The 20,353-nt window shown below is 46.3% G+C and overlaps 1 protein-coding gene and 1 long non-coding RNA gene across 2 annotated transcripts; both read left to right on the forward strand.

Annotated features, from left to right (window-relative positions):
• The first annotated feature begins 6,616 nt into the window (after window positions 1–6,616).
• LOC101777246 (probable 2-oxoglutarate-dependent dioxygenase AOP1) lies at window positions 6,617–8,111 on the forward strand. Its single transcript, XM_004979294.4, has 3 exons — window positions 6,617–7,194; window positions 7,272–7,623; window positions 7,713–8,111. Exons 1-3 carry the CDS (start codon window positions 6,836–6,838, stop codon window positions 8,031–8,033), a joined length of 1,032 nt encoding a protein of 343 aa, XP_004979351.1. The 5' UTR covers window positions 6,617–6,835; the 3' UTR covers window positions 8,034–8,111.
• A 3,663-nt stretch (window positions 8,112–11,774) lies between these two features.
• Window positions 11,775–14,756, forward strand: LOC111258286. Its single transcript, XR_002678946.1, has 2 exons — window positions 11,775–11,961; window positions 14,480–14,756. It is a non-coding gene; the product is annotated as an uncharacterized LOC111258286 (long non-coding RNA).
• The last annotated feature ends 5,597 nt before the right edge of the window (window positions 14,757–20,353 follow it).

Below are 20,353 nucleotides of genomic sequence, written 5' to 3' on the forward strand. Positions count from 1 at the left end.
GGGCCAACTTGGCCTGGTATCATGTCGGGCCTTAAGCCCAAGTTGTGGGCACCCCCATCCTGGTCACCCCCAACCCTAGTTTGCCCCGTTTGATATAAACTCAGTAACCGCCACCTTAGAAATGTGGGTTCTGTTTAGTTCTAGTTTTCCTTTGAGAAACTAAGATTGATTCGTTGTAACTATGGCGATAAGTCATTTTATAGTGATCTAGAACCCCTAATCTTGTTCTCCTTGACTGTGTCGATTAGTCCTTTCGAATTGAGAGCTTGAACCCTTCTTTACTTCATTCATATTTGCAATTTCAGATTGCATGTTTATACTTTCTTGCTTGTGTCCTTCGATTCGCTTGCAGGAAAAGCCTTCTCGGCAAGGTCAATCAAGTTGTCCTTGGTTGATAACCAACGGAGCAGCGATGTAGCGGTTGTAGGGATTTGAATCGTGTCTGATTAGAAGCCCGGCGTCAATGTCGAGTTTCCGCCAATCAAATTTATCATTACCTTTTGGAAGATCGAGCCAGTGCTACGTCACTAAGTGTACCTCCAAAGGCTCCGCTAGCTCCTAGGCTTGGGGGCTAAGCGCCAATTACTACTCGGAAATACATCCAGTGGCTCAGCTAGCTTCCAAGCTTAGGGGCTAAGCACCAATAACTACTCGACGTAGCTCCTACGGCTTACTTGGCACATAAGCTCGGGGGCTGGACGCTGCAAAACTACTAGGATGATGACTTGCGTGAAGATTCAAGATCCTTGAATTGATTATTCAATCAATCCAAGGCTTAGGGGCTGATAGGCTAAACACAGCAATTGATTTTTTTCAAGACAAAGCAAGAAGATTCAAGATTTTATTGACCCTCAGCCTGATTCTTCGATTCAACCTAAGGCTCGGGGGCTACTCCATATGGAGTGCGACTTTCGCCGCCTCCATATATGAAGACTACAATATCAAGATGATCAAGGTTTGAGCACACCATAGCCTCATGGCAGCTTTGAGAAACTTTGAAGATTCAGCTAGACAAAGTACTCGAAGACTGCTGCATTCGGCTATGAAGCGCTTGGGGGCTTGTCAGGGATAGATCCCCAGTACCCGCAAGAAAGGAATAAGACGGACTCCTACTAGGATTCCACCATAATCCTACTAGAACTCATGCCATGTAATCCTACTAGAACTCATGCCATGTAATCCTTGTAAACCAACTAGTTATCCTGCTCCCTGGAGTATATAAAGGAGGGTAGGGGTACCTAGATCGGCAGCCTAAAATCATATAGAGGTAGAGCTCAGAACCATCATCAATAGCCAACAACTAGGCTACTCAACACCCAAGTGCAGCGTGCAATATACAACACCCCAAACAGTACGTAGGGTATTACGCTACTCTGATGGCCCGAACCTGTATAAATTCGTGTCTTGTGTCCTCGCTTTCACCTTCGAGTTCCAGGTCCAGTGATTCTCCACCAACCAATCTACTACCTCGGGTACCCCCTTGGTAGGTTGCCGGGTATAAAACACCGATAGATGGTACATGAAGTTGTCCACCAACGAGAGGGAGATGGTTGTCCTTAAGGTAAAACCAATAGATTTTTATGACAAAGGCGAGAAAGTCCAGTGGCTAGAATTCAAGGATATATACGAAGTGTACCATCATGATGCCCTGGATATCTCTCTAATCAGCGCATGGGCTCTATAAGTGTCCATTTATCTACATGTAAATTTTGGCTCATATCATTATTTTTTGTGCGTGCATCACCGTACTAACTTCGTCTTCTATTTTATGTAGGATGCTAATTCAGACGTGCTAACGAGAAGCGTACCTCCATGTTGGATTCATGGATCCATCCCTAGTTAACCAAAAATAGATATGGGATGCGCCGGAGAAAATGTTGGTGGAAGTATACAATTTCCTAGATAAACAAAATTACAAGGATTTCATATTACTTCCATACAACTTCAAGTAAGTATGTGTATACCGTCTATTTTCGTTTTCTTTTTCCTTACCTGATTAATGTTAGTTAGCTCTAATATATATGAACATTTACGTGCGCAGCTACCACTGGATCCTCATTATAATTGAGCCTAAAAGAAGCCACGTCACTGTCTTCGATTCGTTGAGGAAAGATCCAGTGGAGTACCAAGACATTGAAGACATGCTAGGCTTGTAATAATTCTGGACCTTTATCTCTATGCAAAAGTTTGTTTCCTAAATTTTCACCTAACACTATATCATTCATTATTTTAACCCGCAGCGCATGGAGAGAATTCATCAGGAAACACAAAGATCCATTCAAAGAAAAACTTACATGGAACCCAGACTTCCCGGTACGTATGAAGTTTGCACATTTTGTACATTCTATAGCATGAATATTTCATAACATGTTTTTCCCCACTGAAGTGCTTAAGATAGAAACCCAGGAATAATCTATGTAGCTACTACATCTGTGAGCACATGCACAGTTTTGTGGGACCCAAGGGACTAAAGATGACACCGCACGAATATAAAGTATGTAAAATAAAACTATTAATAGTTAATTATTTTCTACCTCCTTATATTTAATTGTTCATGTAAAATTCACAAATTTCCAAATTATAGATGTATAATATTCAACAGGGACTCTTGAGGAAGGAAAGAGTAGTGGCAATATGTGAAGGTCTCATTGGATTCCTGGTGGACGAGGTGGTAAATCCACAAGGAGAATTTTATTACGATGGACGAAAATTAGACGCACTGAGCAACACCTCGACATGAAGATCGTAGGAATGACCGGGACAATTTTTTGTATAAATACTATAGTTTGATTTGTATAATACGCTAAGATTTGTATAGTATGCTAACAATTGTGTGTGTGTGTATATATATATAGACACTAAGAATTGTATATATAGTAATTGTATAAATACTAGTTTGATTTCATTATAAAAAAGTCTCAACTACTAAAGGTTAACTAAAGGGGTACGTAGGTGATGCATGAAATTACGGGTGCCATGCAGGCTAACTAAAGGGGTACGTGATGCATGAAATTACAAGCGCCTGCATGGCGCACGCTTGAAATTTCACGCATGCACTTTAGTCCTGGTTGGAAAAACCAACCATTACTAAAGCGTGCCCCCTTTACTCCCAGTTGATAAAACCAACCGGGACTAAAGGGGCCTGTCCCGCGCCTGGCATGGCAGCCCCTTTAGTCCCGGTTGAGTGACCCGGAACTAAAGACACCCCCCCTTTCGTTTCAATTGCTTTATCCTGGATGGATTTTTGGGAGATTTGCCCCCTACCAACCGGGACTAAAGGCGAGTTTTCCACCAGTGAACATAATTATCTGCAAACTCTATTCAATAATCTGTGCTTCCATTTCTAGCAGGGCTCTTAGGGGAAGACCTGCAAGAAAACTAACAAACAAACCTCAGATGCACCACCTACTGGAGTCAAGTTTCGCTCTCGTAAGAGGGTTTACGCCGACATCCTACCTACTAGAGGTCGAAGGTCAAAGAGAAGCATTTCCAAGCCTGATGCAAGTCTTACACCAAGTGGCAACCATGTGCCAGCTCCATCACACCCTAATGTGAGCCAAGCTGTTGAGCCTGCTAGTCAAGGGTAGTTCTACTGCCTTGTTTCTAATTCTATTACATTTGATTACCTGATGAATGCACTCTTACTTCCTGCTATTTTTAGATGATGGAGCTAATGCCATTCCGCAAGCTGATGGTCACAGCAATTTGGGCAACAAAGGTGATGCTTTCTTACTATCATTAAAATAGCTTTGGTTGCATGAAGAATGTGTGAAAGGAATCGGTGCTCGTAGTCTAAGAGGGGGATGGGGTGAATTAGACAACTTAAAAGCTAAACATATGGCTTCCACTAGCTGCATCAAAACATAAACTAGATCATGCTATCTCGGTGTGCAATCTACGATTGATCTAGTGTGAAACCCTCATCCCAAAATAAGTTTTGCAACCTATATCAGGTCCTATCAATATACTACTCTAGGAAAGTAAAAGCACACAAGTTGCAATTACGAAATGCGAAAATGTAAGGAAGGGATGAGGGAAAGCAAACTCTTAACACAAGAATTTATCCCGTGGTATCGGTAGGCACAAAGCCACCACTAGTCCACGTTGTTGAAGCACTCCCACAAGAGTATTGCTTCCCGGTCACCAAGTCTCTCCCAAGGTGCCCCTTGACTTGCCACAAAGGCTCACGTCAAGTCCCTTGGTCACCTTGATGCCATCTTCACTAAGGATCTTCTTCTTAGAAGGGGGTCTCCACGTTCCTCGTACAAGGTCGTCGACGCCGTTCCGCACCAAGCTGGAGTGTTGAAGACTTGCCGGCGAGCCACCAAGGCTCCAAGGCACCGACACACCTCTTGTACAATGATGGTTCACTCTAGAACCTGATCACAAGGTCGGCACACCTTGCATGCACTCCTCTCTAGGCCTATCCTATCACTAATCACTCTCCTAAGCTTGTGCTAAGCCTTTGATGGATCACTTAAGCACTTTTGGTGGCATAGATGTGTTCTTGATCAGTCTTGGTCTTCAATACATCTCTGGACACTTCAGCAACTCCAAATGGGCGAGTGGTGGGGGTATAAATAGCCCCAAGGGCTCAAAGAGCCGTTGCTCCAACAGCTAGTGAAAAAGGATACCATCAGATGCTCCGATGGTCTATATTTGGCCTGCATCGGAACATCCGGTGCAACTAGTCGTTGGCTCCCCACGCACAAGTTCCTCATGAATTCATTCGACGCTTTATTCGATGCCCCCATCGGATCATCCGGTGCCACTGTTCACGTCACATAGCGTTGGATCCCCTGATGTCATTGCTCCGATGCTTTCTCCGATGGTGCTGTCGGATCATCCAGTGCTAAAGGATTTTTGCCCAAAACCTCTTTGGAACTTCTCAAAGAAAATATGCTTCGTCCGATGGTCAACTCCATAGGGCATCGGGGTTTCCTCTGCCTCCTCATCGAATTGCTCCGACGCTTGTAAAATTACCTCCATCAGATCATCCGGTGCACTCGAGATTTTCCCCTATTTTTCCCGTTGTACCAATTGCTCCGATGGTTGCTCCGACGCTTCTCAGGTGGGGCATCGGAACATCCGATGGTGCATTTTTCATTCCAATTCGTCTAATGCAAGCACCAAATATACCATCACTGGATTTTCTCTATCATTTGGATGCTTCAATACTATAGAATAATCCTAGATATCATGACTTGGTCACTTAAATACCATAGCTTGGATACTCAAATACCATAACTTGGATACTCAAATACCATGATTTGGATGTCAAGAATACTATCATTTGGACCTTGCCATGATTTGGTTTACATTCGTGGGATCTAGAAAACCTACAAGGTACATGCTAGAGAAAGCATTCGTCCCAATGACTATGTTGTCACTCAATCATAAAAATCATAAACTATGGCTTAATGAGGCCATGTTCGCTATGATGTGTTCTTATTGCCTGCCATTTTTAGATGGTTATGACGAGCATCATGACAACCCCATAGTTGACGGGACTGATGTCATTACCCAACCTGCTGGCAACAACTAGATGACCAATTAATGAAGGTGATTGTTTGTTCATTTATTTGCCATATTGGATATTGCATTACTAGTTTGGTTGCTGAATGGTAATTGCAATTTGAATGATCATTTACAACCAGGAGGATTAGATATGGGACATTGTCTCCAAAGGATGAACCGATCTCATCGTGGCAAGCTGCCAATTTGTCATACCTGAAGGGAATATTAGGCCCTTGGTGCCTGTTATTGCTGCAAACTTTGCAACTGAATGCAACATGCCAGTCAGGAATCATGTGACTATGCTCAAGCACTGGAAGGAACACAACAAATACCCTGCGGTGATTGAACTTTTTTTTTGGGAAGACTTCGTGTGAGTACATTCTCCAAGGTCTTTCCACTCTTTAGATGCAATAAGAACTATTATTTTGTGAAGTGTATTATGTGTAACCCTGGTACTATTTGTAGAGAAATCTACTAGCACCCTCTATTTATAACTGTTTTGAACCATGCATGCATACTACCCTGCTGTCTGGTATATAAAAGAGATTCTGTATAGCAAATTTATTGCCGGTCCACTAGTACCGCTGTGATTTGCCACATAGGGACAGGATTAGGAAGAATGCGAGGATTACAGTGCCCAGGCAGCTCAAATCCTATATGGAAACGTATGAAACCGACAGAGAGATTGCAAGTATCTCATGGAACAATTCCTTCCCTAGGAATTCTAGTGGTTCAATTCCTTGTTCTGGTCATTATCATGGAATCCAAATGGCCGAAATTCCTCCATTTTGTCTTTCCTTAAGTATTAGGAGCTATGGGTTCACGAAAGCTATTGTGCCCAACATAAATATTGAAAATTAAATTTTCATATAATAAGTGCCAAATAACTTTTTACACCTCAGTTCTTTTTTCGAAAAGTTAGTAGGAGCACTGCCATATAAATAAGAAAGGAGAGCAAATCCAGTTCTACATACGCAGCTCAGTTTAATTTCATTTATAAGCTAAACATATATAAGTTTTGTTTTCAATTATTGAGGTTTTATAATGAAAAGACAACATGAGATATCGATGATCCCCCAGAAATATTTTGGGACTGAAATTAGTAAAGATGTATATTTGCTGCACCAACTAAACTGGTAGATCACGACCTGGGGTGGCCGAAATAAACAACAAAACACGTGTTCCTCGTCCAGATATACTTGAAACGGACGGCGGCGTCACATCCTCACACCAAAGAGCTACTTTGCTGCCAACAAAAAGCTCCTCCGTGTGCCTTCGTCAAGGTGCTGGCAACGTCGAAGCAACGACGCAGCGCACCATGGAGATCGGCAAGGTGGACCTTCGCGGGCTGGAGCCCGGCACGCCGGGTTGGGCGCGGGCCAGGGCCTCGGTGACCGCGTCCATGGCGGCGCACGGCTGCGTCGTGGTCGCGCACGACGCGCTCGGTCCGGAGCTCCGCCACGCGCTGTTCGGCCGCGCCCTGCCGGAGCTCTTCGGGCTCCCGTTCGACGCCAAGAAGCGCAGCGGCGCGTTCTCGAACGGGCCGCACAGAGGCTACGAGGGGCAGGTCCCCGCCGTGGCCTTGGAGACCGTCCCTGTCCCCGGCGCCGCCGACGAGCCCGGCCGCGTCCGTGCCCTCGCCGGCCGCCTCTGGCCAGATGGAAACCCAGATTTCTGGCAAGATAAATCAATGCAATACCATCGATTCTCTTTGACAGCATAATTAACAATGTTCATCTCACCTCCTGTTGCAGTGACACCATCGTGTCGTTCGCCAAGAACGTGCTGGATCTGGAGCAGACGGTGGAGAGGATGGTCCTGGAGGGCCTGGGCGCCCGCGGGGAGAGCATCGCCTCGCAGCTCGGCTCGCAGTCCCACGCCGTCCGGGCCACGCTCTACGGGGCGCCGCCGCCTCCCGGCGAGGAAGCCGCCGCCGGCGGCGTGTCCCTGTCCCTGCACGCACACCGCGACGAGCACATGACCACGGTGATCGCGCAGCACGAGGTGGGAGGCCTCGAGGTGCAGGACGCCGGAGACGACGGGCGCTGGCTCGCCGTCCCTCCCGAGCCGGGTACCCTCGTCTTCATGGCCGGCGACCAGTTCACTGTATAATTAGACGACCGTGTTTGCTGCCTCTCCGAGTGGTAACAATAACATCGACTGTCTCACGCCGTCCGTTGTCGTCGCCGTCGCAGGTTGTCACGAACGGGAGGGTGCCGGCGTGCGTGCACCGCGTGAGGGCGCCGGCGGGCGGCGGCCGCGGGCGCTTCTCGGTGCTGCTTGCAAGGCGGCGCAAGGATGACGGCGACCCCGTGCTGCGCGCCATGGACGAGCTCGTCGACGAGGACCACCCCCTGATGTACAAGCCCTGCAACCACGAGGAGTACAGGGCGTTCCGTTACTCGGACGAAGGGCGCAGGTTGCGGGAGAGCCATCCGCTGAAGGCCTTCTGCGGGGTGGAGAAATTAGGCGTGGGGTCCGTGGAAGGACCGCTCTCCAACCGCCACCCAGCTTAGAGGCTGTTTGGATCCTGAGTTGAGCTAGAGTTTAGTCCGCATCACATCGAATATTTGGAGGCTAATTAGAGGACTAAATGTAAGTTAATTATAAAACTAATTACACAGATGGAGGCTAAATGGCGAGACGGATCTATTAAGTCTAATTAATCCATCATTAGCAAATGGTTACTGTAGCACCATATTGTCAAATCATGGACTAATTAGGCTTAATAGATTCGTCTCGCCGTTTAGCCTCCATCTGTGCAATGAGTTTTTTAAATAGTCTATATTTAATACTCCTAATTAGTATCTAAATATTCGATGTGATAGAGACTAAAGTTTAGCCCGGGGATCCAAACACCCCCTTTTTCAAAAAGTTGTCTGCCACTCGTACCTATCCAGATATCTAAATAATGCAACTCAAAGATCATCAGTAGAACTGTTGTATGAAAAAAACATCTTAACTGGATCTGCAGCTCTGGACTGTGTTTGTCTCGTGAAACATCTTTACTGAATCCTATCTAGCGAGCGATCATTGTGTTCATTTCCTCCTATCTAGCGATCATTGTGTTCATTTCCTAAACATGGCATGAGAACCAACTGAAATACTACAGAAAAAAAACTCTAAAAAAGAAGCTTACCATTCTGTTGGGGCCTTGATCTGCTTGTTTGATTTTGTTTTTATTTTTTTGCAGTAGAAACTGTTAACCATGTGTGTGTGTTTTTGGCTACTTGTCTGATGAACACATAGGCTATCGGTGTCTCCCGGAATATTGTCTTCAGAACGAGTCCACATTATTCCCTTTTACTCGCGCTCACAAATCCTCCCGAGAACACTAAGGCCTTGTTTAGTTGGTTAATTTGGGAGATGCAAAATTACTGTACCAGCACTGTAGCATACTATAGCGTTTCGTTTGTATTTGTGAATTATTATCCAAATATTGACTAATTAGGCTCAAAAGATTTGTCTCGCAAAGTACAATAAAACTGTGCAATTAGTTTTTAATTTCGCCTACATTTAGTACTCCATGCATGTACCGCAAGTTTGATGTGATAGGGAATCTTCTTTTTGCATAGTGTCAAAGTTAGGAGTTGGGAGGTAACTAAACATGGCCTAAACTTAATTGTTTAATGGAGTTTGATTGCCAGCAGGTGCGTCTATCGATTCCATCAACATTCTACAGGGCGACATCATATCCGCCCGCCACCTGGGTGGGCGGTCATCACCGAGTGCACCTGCTCCCCAGGCAGCCCATCACCTATCTAGGGGCGACAACGAATTAACACACACACACAACGTTTCCAAAAAGGTTGTCCAAACTACTTTTTAGTTTAGAAGAAGATCACACAATTCGCTATTGGAGGCAAGAAACCACATGCATGCTTTAGTTTTGGAATCAAAGATCGTTAACTGCGTAATTAGAAAAGCCTATTATTTGAACAGCTCGATTTGCGGGCATCCCATCCACTTATCCTTGGAGAATATCTAGTTGTAGGTGAAATAACAAAAAAGATGAAGAAAACACACTCTGTAGATCCATGAAACACACTTCTACCAATAGGAGGTTGCCACGTGTGCATCCCATGGATTGAAGGGTCCACAAACTACCACAGCCGCCTCAATCTATCGGATAACGCACACACATGGGACCCACCAGGCAATCACCCGAAGAAAGGCGACTGCAAGGAGGGCCCACAGGGGGTCGACCAAACCCATGGTTCGGCCAAACCGCCCTTGCCTCCTCTCGTCTCCAGCTTCCACATGGCGACGGTTCACTGGGCCCTACAACGGTTATGGGATATTCGCCGAAGATCCCCTGGCAGAATCGCCTCTTGGAGCCTATAAATAGAGAGGCACCCCCTTCATTCTTACACACACACACGATAAGTTGAATCACTCTCTCCCTCTTAGTTTCCAAATTAGTGGAGTTAGGTTAGAGTAGCTCTGCTTCAGGTTCCAGGTCTTCTTGGAGTCTAGGGTATGGCTCTTGTATCTTACATTCCTAGGTTGACTTTATTCTATTCAAAGTATGCATCTTCTTTATATAGTGTTGTGCTTGGTTCTTCTATACATGAGTTAGTTTTATATCCTTGCTATGTGGATGTGCTAGGCTTATACGCTTATATGCTACACGTACACCCTTGCTATCATGGTATAGATTATGATGCTCTCATGTATGCCTTTAGACCATGCTTCAGTACATATACTCTTTGTGCGTATATACTTTGTATAGCTTAGTTGATCTATGCTACGGCATCGGTTCAATGGTCATATTTATGTTGGCTTCAGTCATAGTCACAATAGCTTGGGATGGCTAGAGTGTTGTTAACAATTCAAGCATGGTGCTTGGATTGCCTAGCTTCATTGGATATGAGTTTACCCCACGGGCCGCAGGGGTAGGCGGCAGGTGGTGACAGTCCTATTCGCCCTTCGTAATCCCCCATGTTTCGGTATGCTATTGTAACATCCCTAGTTTTGGGTAGACTCTTAAAAGCCTAATTAGAGTGTTTAAGGGTATACTTTTTGCACCTAAGTTTAAACTTGCCTCTATTTGATGTGCAAATTTACTTAAACACCTGAAAGTTACCAAAAAGGGGCTAATTTGAACCAAACTAAGTCAAACAAAGGGCTAAGTTGAAAAACACTCAAACTAGGTTTGAACTGTAGCAAACATATCAAAAAACCCAAAAGGTAAATTTGGATTTGAAGTTCAAACACTTAAATTGATGAAAATACCCTAAGAAGGCACTAATTGGGGGTAGTTAATAATTTCAAATTTTATATAACAACTCAAATTTTTGCCATTTCAAATTTTATATAACAACTCAAATTTTTTCCAATATAAAAGTTGTAGAACTGTTCAAAAAAAAAACTTTTCTTATTTGGATTTTTCCTGATTTTAAGTGGAAGGGGTTCAAAAATCATATTTAAGTTCAGTGGAATTTCAAAACTTAGTTCAAAATTCCCTAAGTCCTTCAAACCGGCGTTCTTCCAATCTTTGCACGTTTTTATCTCCAATTCTGGACCAGTTTTGAAAATGAAGTCTTTTTAAGAGTTGTAGTTTGAACTTAGGCCTACAACTTCTAGATTTGAAAAATTTTGAGTTTGGTTTAAAAATCTCGCACAAAATCTCCTCAAACCCGGCTGGTTCGCACGCCACGGCATTCCCGCGCACCAACCATGTGCGCGGTCACCACGCCGGCGCATCGCGCCACGCCACGCGGCACGCGGCGTTCGTGCAAGCCCGGATGCCAATGATGGACGACGATGGGACCACACGACGCACCACGCTGCCCAATCGCCTGCCGGCGCCATCTTACCCCTATGCGCCGCATCTCCTTCGCCCAGTAGCCGCGCCACGCCCATGCGCTGCAGCAGTTCGTGCTCGCCACGTCCCCGTGTTCCACCAGCGCTCACCGCTCGGCCAACTGCCACGCTTGAGGCAACGACACAAGCCCAACTCCTGGCCAACCCACGTGCGCGACACAAGACATCTTCTAGCTTCGCAATCCTCCACAGCCAATGACCGGAGCTCACCCACGAGCGCCCGCAACCTCGCCACCAACCGTCGTGCTCGCTCTCTGCTCCGCCAGTGGCGCGCCACCCTCTTCCTCTCGCCCAACCGCTGCTCGAGCTCATCCTTGAGCCATTGGCTCCCCCTTTCGCACCCCCGGGCTATAAAAGGAGCCCCCGTGCTCACCAGTGCACCACATCACCACTGCCTCCCTCTGCTAGAGCTCCAACCACCCTCTTGCTCGCACCAAAGCCCCCTGAGCCACTCAGTGCTTCACACGTGCACCACCGAAGCTCCCCGAGCCGCTTCCCTACCACCAGCGCCGCTGCTGGCGTTGGGACCGAGGAAGCTCCACCGCCGTGACAGCCCCGCCATGGACCGCCGCCGACAAGCCACCTCCGCCATCGAGCCCCTCAGCGCAAGTCCTCACGGTGAGTAGCTCGTCACGCCCAAGCCCTCCCTTTTCCCTCTAGCGCCGCCGCTCGTCGGGGATTCGCTGGAGAAGCCGCTGGCCACCTGAGGGGCCTATTTGAAAGGCTCCAATTCTTTTTAAGGTTCCCCGCGCAAGAATCCAGGACCTGTCTGTGGTAGTTTAAAACTTCCAGGGACCCCGTGCAAAATGAGTTTAACCTTTTCTGTTTTAATTTTGTTTAAATCGGCTGAAATTTTTAAAATGCATAAGAAAATGTAGAAAAATGATAAAAATGCAAAACCAACTTTTTTAGACTCTGGATGATGAGTAGTGTCATTGAAAAATTATTTTGATCATGTCACTATTATAGATTTTTATCTAGGATTTATTTTGTGTTTAACCTAATAAATGCCCCATAAATCACACAAAAATGATAACGATGAATCCACCTCTGTTAGCTTACTTGTGATGAGCTTGTTCTAGATATGATTTTTGTAGCACTAGTCTAGATGCTAAACTCACTGTTTTGAGCCACACATTGAAATCCTAGGTGAAATATTGCTTTTTGCATTATAAATGAAAGAAAACAGAGAAAAATGTGAAACCACTTTTGTTGAGTTCCCAATACAAATGTCTCACTAGGAAAAATAATGGTCTCTGTTTGAAACATGGTGAAACTTGCTTAAACTTTTGTGCAAAGTTAAATACAAGAAAAATATGGAAATGTCCTTCACAATAAACCTCCGTTGAACTTATAGAACCCACTGTAAAACTTTGAGAGCCAAACTCTCACTGAAACTTGAGTTAAAAATAGTTAAATGAAATCAGCCTTAGAGTGTTGTTTTATTTTTAATGCTTTTTTTGGAACTCACATTAGTCCCAAAATTTTACAGTAGCTCAACCATGATGTTAAGAAGCCTCTGTAAAATTTTCATCACCATAGCTTGTCAAATGCAACCGGAATAAATTATTGAAGTTATGGCTAGGAAAATGGAATGAAAATGAATATTTATTAAGAAGGGTAAAATGGGAAATGCACATCTAGGTTGTTAAGAAATTTAAAAATAGGATAACTTTCCAAAATGAACTTGATCAACCCTAGAGAGACTCCCCATTTCTTTTATGAAGTTTAAACTGAATAAAACTCTAGATGTGTACACAATCACCATCAGTCTAGCCCGAGAAATTAAATCACGAACCCACCTTACTTCACCTAAGATGAACTCACCTTTCTTTTTGAAGTTTAAGTAAATAAAATATTATATGTGTACACAATCACCATCAAGTCAACCCAGGGTTTAAAACATGAAAACACTTACCTTGTGAAGAAAGTTAAGTTGATGTTTTATCTAGGTGAATGTGGTCATTACAACTTTAATACTTCTGCGATGCCTTATGAATCCATCTTGCTCGTGAAAACATGAAACTTGAATATTGCATATGCATCTCGTGTAGAAGCAAATCTCGTAGACGGGACTTACGAACTGCTGCTGACTGCTGAGGCTGAGCAAGAGCCCAGTGAAGCTTCCAACGAGCTCCTTACTAACGTAGCATAGGAAGGCAAGCCCCGGAGCATGACCCAGTTTTCTAAATTTATGCACTACTTATGTTACTTATGTTTGTGCATTTAAGTTCATAGGAGTTGGTTGAAAACTTAGTTGCATGATCTAGGTACCTATGGTTGAATACTAGCATGATAGGTTGAGTAGTTGCGATACTAATTAGGACTCGGTAAAAGTCGAGTGATTTCCTATCACACGCGAGTCATAGGAGTTGCTTGTTTACTCATACTACAACCATAAGGATGATGGATGAGGCTGGGATTGGTTCCAACTCAGTGGTTTTGCCCCATCTGTCTAGTGATGAAAATGCTAAGGCCGAAATATGTCGGTGTTCGTGGTCAAATGTTTGAAAGTACTAATCTCATACCTAGTATGGGATGGGAAAGCCTAGTACCTGATTGAACTGAGGTGTGGTTTTATCCCTACTATCTCTGGATAGAGTTTCCCCTGGTGCATCATGTGGGTACAAGTGCAGTCATGGTACGGCGATGTTCCAGGACCGTGGGGCCTTGTATCCAAGGGAAGTAGGCCCTATGCACATGCTCGAGGATTGATATGGACGGCTGACAAGTGAAGTGGACCCATCGTGGTACACGGATGTCGTGGGGTTAGGTTGATCTTGCAAGTTTTAAAAACTCGATTTGAATCGTCTGCCTCTCACAGTTTGAGACTGCTTGACTACTATGCTGCACTGAGTAAGAAGTGAAATAGAGAATGATTATAAACAATGATGCTTGGAATAAAATGTTTGCTCAACTTGCTTGCTTAGAACAGGTTGCTTACCTAGAATGGTTAATCTACTAGAACCTGCTGCTAAAACTTGAATGTAAGGATCTACTTTAGAAGTTTTTGGCAAAACAAACCCCTCAGCCAAAAAACCTTGCATGTCTAGAAGTTGGTGGAGTAGTTACCACCCGACGGTTAAGTCTTGCCGAGTATTAGTATACTCAGCCTTGCTTGTGGCTTTGTTTCCAGGTTGTGAGGTAGATGTCAATGAGTTTGCTGCCAGTTTGACTTGGCCGACACAGCTCCCTTCAGGTTGGATGGTCGAGTGGGACCCATCCTCGGTCGGCGAGGATCGTGGTAACTGACGTCATGGTCGGCTTTGCCATGATGTTTCTACTCCGACGATTAGTTACCATACTTTTTCCGCTACTTGAACTCTGAACAATTTACCTTATGCACTTTTGAACAATTGTGATGTAATAACTAAAGTTGGACCTATGTATTAATCTACTGAAATGTTGTAATCTTTGGACTCGTCTTCGTGTGAGTATGCTTTTCATTTTGATCCGAGACAAGTGGTTTATCGGATATAACCCGACAGACTACCAGATTGACTTGATTAAAGTGTTGGTTCGCATATGAGGTGAAGTTGAGCACACTTTAGCTAGGTTAATTTGGGTGGTTCTGCCACAGCTATAGGAGTTCGTAAATTAGCAGTAACTTTGTTGGGCAGAACCGGCACGGGTACTATATCCCCATGTGTGCCTGGGTGCATAGGCCTGAATCCTATACAATGTGTATGTATGTTATGCTTCTATGATTTGTGCAGTATATAGGAAGTACATATGAACCTAGAGCTAACTCTTAGTCCTTCTCCCTAGCTTAGATATCTTGAGATGATTCTTCTATGTGTGTCACACTACATATCTATCATTATCTTACCCCTGCCTTGAGTATTGTCCCTATCCATCTATGGTATACTCATATGCATAGTAAACTCTTTTGACCTACCCACCTTCCTTTGGGAAATATGGTACCCTTGGGAATACTGTTGGGTCAAATGCTACAACAGTATATCCGTGCGCTTGCGAATTTATTCGTGATCATTAATTATACCAACAAGCATTTCTGGCCCCGTTTCCGGGGAAGGCACTGGTTAAAAGTTTTTACTTTGTATATGCTTATATTCATAGTAGGTAGATCATTACTCAAGGAGGCTAACCTTGATATGTCTTCTCTATCTTTGATGTGAAGACAGGTAGTGTATGACTTGTTTTGACTTGCTGACAAATTTCACTAAGAATCCGGAGTCACTTGTGAGAAGAGTATGATCTCGTGTCGTTCCTCCGCATATTACTCTCTCGACAGTTGACCCAGCTTCCTTTGCACCATCTATGTCAAACGTGATGGCCCAGAAGACTCTTCATGAAAGGCCCTAAGATGGACATGAGGAACACAAACTTCGAGATCAAGACAGGTCTCACTACCATGGTGCAGGCTAGCCCATTCTGTGGGAAATCCAATGAGGGTGCAAGCGCCCATTTGCAATAGTTCCTAGAGCTTTGCAGCACCTTCACCATCAGAGGGGTCAGTGAAGATGCAATTCATCTCTGATTGTTCCCATTCACTCTCCTTGGGAGAGTGAATCAATGGTTCTAATCAAGCCGTACGGAGTTGAATTTGTGGGACAAATGCTCTGAGGCATTCCTTGCGAAGTTCTTTCCATTGGGTAAAACCAATGCCCTTTGTGAAAGGATTTTGAGTTTCTAGCAAGCTGCACCGGAGTCAATTCCCGAGGCGTGGGAAAGGTTTCAGGAGTACATCCTGGCCTGTCCTCAACACGGGATGTTTAAGTGGTTCATTTTTCAGAATTTCTATAATGGGTTGACTCCAACATCGTGAAGCCATGTTGATGCCACTGCTGGAGGAGCCTTCTTCTCGCTTACTATTGAAGCTACTACAACACCGATCGAGAAGATGGTCTCCAACCATGGGTGAAGCGATGCACAAGTCTAACCCCGATAGAGAGGTACGCATACCCTCAAGGAAGTAGACATGCTTACCATGAAGATGGAAATCCTCATGAAGAGATTAAATGACTACACCAAAGAGAAAGCTATCATGTCCAACACCGTTCAAGCCTTGGACTCGCACATGACGTTCGAGGTTTGTGGTAATACTGGACACTCGGGGAATAATTGCCCCGAGACTTAGGAGGACATGTTGTACATGAATGGCAACAAAAATAGATATCATCCACAAGGAGGACAAGGGTGGTGAGGGGTCCATAGACCTGGGGTCCCCAATGGCCCTGTCTTCCCTCAATGCTCAGCCCAACAGGAGGCGCAGCAACGATGCGCGCCTGGGTCGGCCCAACTATGCAACGCCAGGCCGAGACCAAGATTTGGCCACCGACCGGCGCCTCCGACCAGGAGGCCTGGTCGGCACCCCGATCATAAGGCCCAGTCGGGGTCGGGACCACAGTCCGACTCCGACCAAGTTCCCTCGACTAGGGATGTGTCGTACCAATGCACACCACTCCCCCCAACTGACACGGTCGGGACCAACCGGGACGACCGATCGGGGATGCCCGCTCGGTGTGGGCCCGAGGAGCAGGTGGAACGGATAAGGGAAAGCACTCAAGTCAACCACCATACAAAGCACCGTACCACACCACTTCCTGCGCATGCCCCGCACGGTGCCGCTGCACGGACACTGTGCAACCTACCGGCCACAACGGAGTGGCCTAACAAGATGAAAAGGGATGGAGGACGGTGGCCATACCATACCCGATGACATGGGCATTGGCAAGACTAGGTAGCACCCGCACACTCTTTCTCTCTCTCTGACTTGTAAGACCATCCCCTTGCACTATAAAAGGGGATGGGCCCTCCACATCTGACATCACGGTAAAGATAGGCGAACACACTCCAAAACACAGTGCACGTTTAAGCCCTGGTCACTCTCTCCCACTCAGACTAGAGCTCGACCAGGTCTGGGACACCCCCCTCTCACTCCTCTCTCGTTTGTACCCCCACTACAAACATTTAACACCTAGGCTCAAGAATACGATTGACCGATCGACCCTGAACTGGATGTAGGGCCCGTTGCCCGAACCAGTATAAATCCTGTGTCATTGAGTGCTAGACCACATCTGATCTAACGCATGGCAAAACTACTATATTTATTAGTTGGCCAGATTCCACAACGACAGTTGGCGCCATCCATGGGGAGCACGTCGTGTGTTTGCATCTCAAGTCATCAAATGGCCCACCTTCCCACCACCTTTAGCATGGCGAGCTCGAGTGACACGATTCGCTTTGACTCATTGGAGTTTCGCACGCCCCCGCTCAGGGGGATGTGGGTTCCACCCGTCTTCACGCTATTCCAGACCTTCCGCTTTGGGAGTCTGGACTTCATCGCTGACCAGTTTAGCGTACTCCGCCTCCGCGAGGAGGCAGTCACCCCGGCATCCTCGGGAGAAGGAGCGCCCTCCACGGGCCTCGAGCCACTCGATGACCTCAACGTCGACACGCTCGCGCTCCGTCTTAAGTCCTTGATGGGCCCGAACCCCACGCTGAATGATGTGGACCTTGTCCTCTACTCACTATGCAACTCCTTCCACCAACTCTCTAGAGGGACTACATTGTCTCTGCCACGCTCACCATGCGGCTGGCTCCCCTAGGGGCTCACGCCCTCTGCAGACGTGTACGCGCGGGGGCTCTGGAGGGCAATGCCATCACCCCCTCTTGCGTTCGAATTCTTGGGAATGGCGGGCTACTCCCCCCGCTGTAACAACTCTGCCTTAATTTAGGTGTACTTGAACCTAAACAAGTTGCTAGTCACTAAGCAAATAGGTGAAATGTCCATTTTGACCCCAAGAAGCTCTTTTTGGAGTTAAATATAAAACTTGAGATTTTATATGCAAACTTAAATTTTTTTTGCCCAAATAAGAGTTGTAAAACTTTTAATTTCAAACTTTTGTTAAAGACACTTTGGCTAATTCGGAGTGGGAGAAGGTCAAAAACAAGAATTAAAACAGGAGTGTTATAGAACCCTACAAACAACCTAAGTCCTGGAATTCAAGTTTTTCTTCGACTTTGCAACCTGTTATCTCACAAGTTCACATCTAACCTCGAGTCATACCTTTAATAAAAGTTGTAGTCCCTTAAGTGTGTTCCTAACTTTGTTACACTGACCAAGGTCTAAATCGTAACCGAACCTGCTCAAATCTTGGTCAAAGTCGGGTAAAATAGTCAACTCAGCCCTCTGGGTGTTCCAGCTCTAAGTCTGGAAAACCGTCCAGAGTGCGCCTCTTGGCGAGGGTGTTCCTCCAAGTTTTTGAACTAAACTCGAGAAAAGCCCTTCATAGAAGTTGAAGTCCTAAGACCAAAGAGCAACTCCTTCAATAAAGTCCGAAAACTCTAGTTTTTGGCAAACCTTGGATCAAGTTTTCTCCAAATCCTTTCCAAATCTGAGCAAACACTTTTAATAAAGTTGAACTATGACCGCAGTACTACAAGTTTGTTTAAGGTTCTTTTGAACGTTTAGTTTGAAAATTGTGAGTGGAGGGTCCCCAAAGCCGGTCGGGTTTTTCTGCCTGAGGTTGCCTCGACGCTAGCGCGTCCGGGCATGTTCACCCGCACGCCGCCCGCCGCGTGGCTGCTGACCACCGGCAGCTCGCCGGTGCCCTACCCCCGGCGAGGAAGCGACAGGATGGGAGCCCCAACACCCAACCCACGCCCACGACAAGACGGGGCGAGCGCTGTGCTGGCCAATCACCGCCGAGGCTGCTCCCCTTTCCCCTGCGCGCGAGCCGCTCCACCCAACCAGCGCCCGCGTCTTCCTTCCCCTCACACGCCACGCCACCGCCGGGTACCAGCCGTGCCGCCGCCCCCAATTTGGCGCTTGCCATACGCTATCTCCTTTGCCCAATGCATGAAGGATCTTGTCCCCGGAACTCCGTTTCTTCGGCCAATGGAGGTACCAACCAATCGCCGCCGCGACAGAGCACTTCCTTCTCCCTCGATCTTATCCTCTCACCCGCTCGAGCTCGTTTCCTTCCTCCGAACACTTCCGCGCATCTATAAAAAGGTACCAAAGCCTCTTACCGGAGCTCCCTTCGCCATCATCGCCTTTGCCGCTCTACCTGCTCTGTTTTTCTCCATCGCACTCACCACCGCACTTGGAGCTGCCACTCTGGCCAGCCCCGTGTAGCGACTCCTTCATCGTCAGCTTCGCCTTAGTCACCTAGAGCTCGCCGATCTTCTCAAGGAGCCTCTAAGGCCCCTGTCTCGCCGGATCGCCACCGCTAGTTTCCGCGACGCCGACCCGAGCCACCGCTGTTCCTCGTTCCGCCCCGGCTTGTTTCTTCCCGACCCCAAGACCTCGTCCGTAGGACCGGAGGTGAGCTGCCGACCCCTTTCCAGCTCTTCCCGACCCTGATTCGTCCGTGAAAGCGACCGAACCTTGTCCGCCTCCCCAGAGTGCTGTCCGCCTCGCCCGAGTGCTGTCCGCCTCGCCCGAGGGCTCAATTGAGTCTTTTCTTTTGACCGAGGGTATCTGTGTTAAATTTTGGGGACTTCTCTATGTACACAGTCACCATCAAAGTCAACCACAAGTTTAAACCCGACCTCACCTTCCTTTGTGAAGTTAAGAGAAGTTAAAAACCTTGTTTAGGTGAATGTAGCCTATAGGCAACTTCCTTTCTACCATAATCCATGCCGTGCATCGTTCGTGTTCGCGCCTGGTTGAAACTAAACTCTTGCATGTGCATGTCGTGTAGAAGCAAATCTCACCGATGGAACCTACGAGCTCCACCCCGCACCGGAAAAAGAACCCGCCGTGGAGCTTCATCACTTGGAAGGAGAGCCCGAGCTAGATCAAGACCTCGAAAAACCGCTAATCCTTCCTGAAGGCAAGCCCCAGTGCATGTTTCCCTGTTTTAAATTACGCAATACGTTGATGCTTAGGATTGTGCATTTACATTTATAGGAGTTGGATGACACCTTAAATGCATGAACTTAGTACCCTTCTAATCTGAACACTAGCATGATAAGTCGCGTAGATGCAATGCTAAATAGGACTCGGCAAAAGTCGAGTGATTGCCTATCACTCACGAGT

This window comes from Setaria italica, chromosome VIII (genome assembly GCF_000263155.2).
Source record: "Setaria italica strain Yugu1 chromosome VIII, Setaria_italica_v2.0, whole genome shotgun sequence".
Taxonomy (NCBI): domain Eukaryota; kingdom Viridiplantae; phylum Streptophyta; class Magnoliopsida; order Poales; family Poaceae; genus Setaria; species Setaria italica.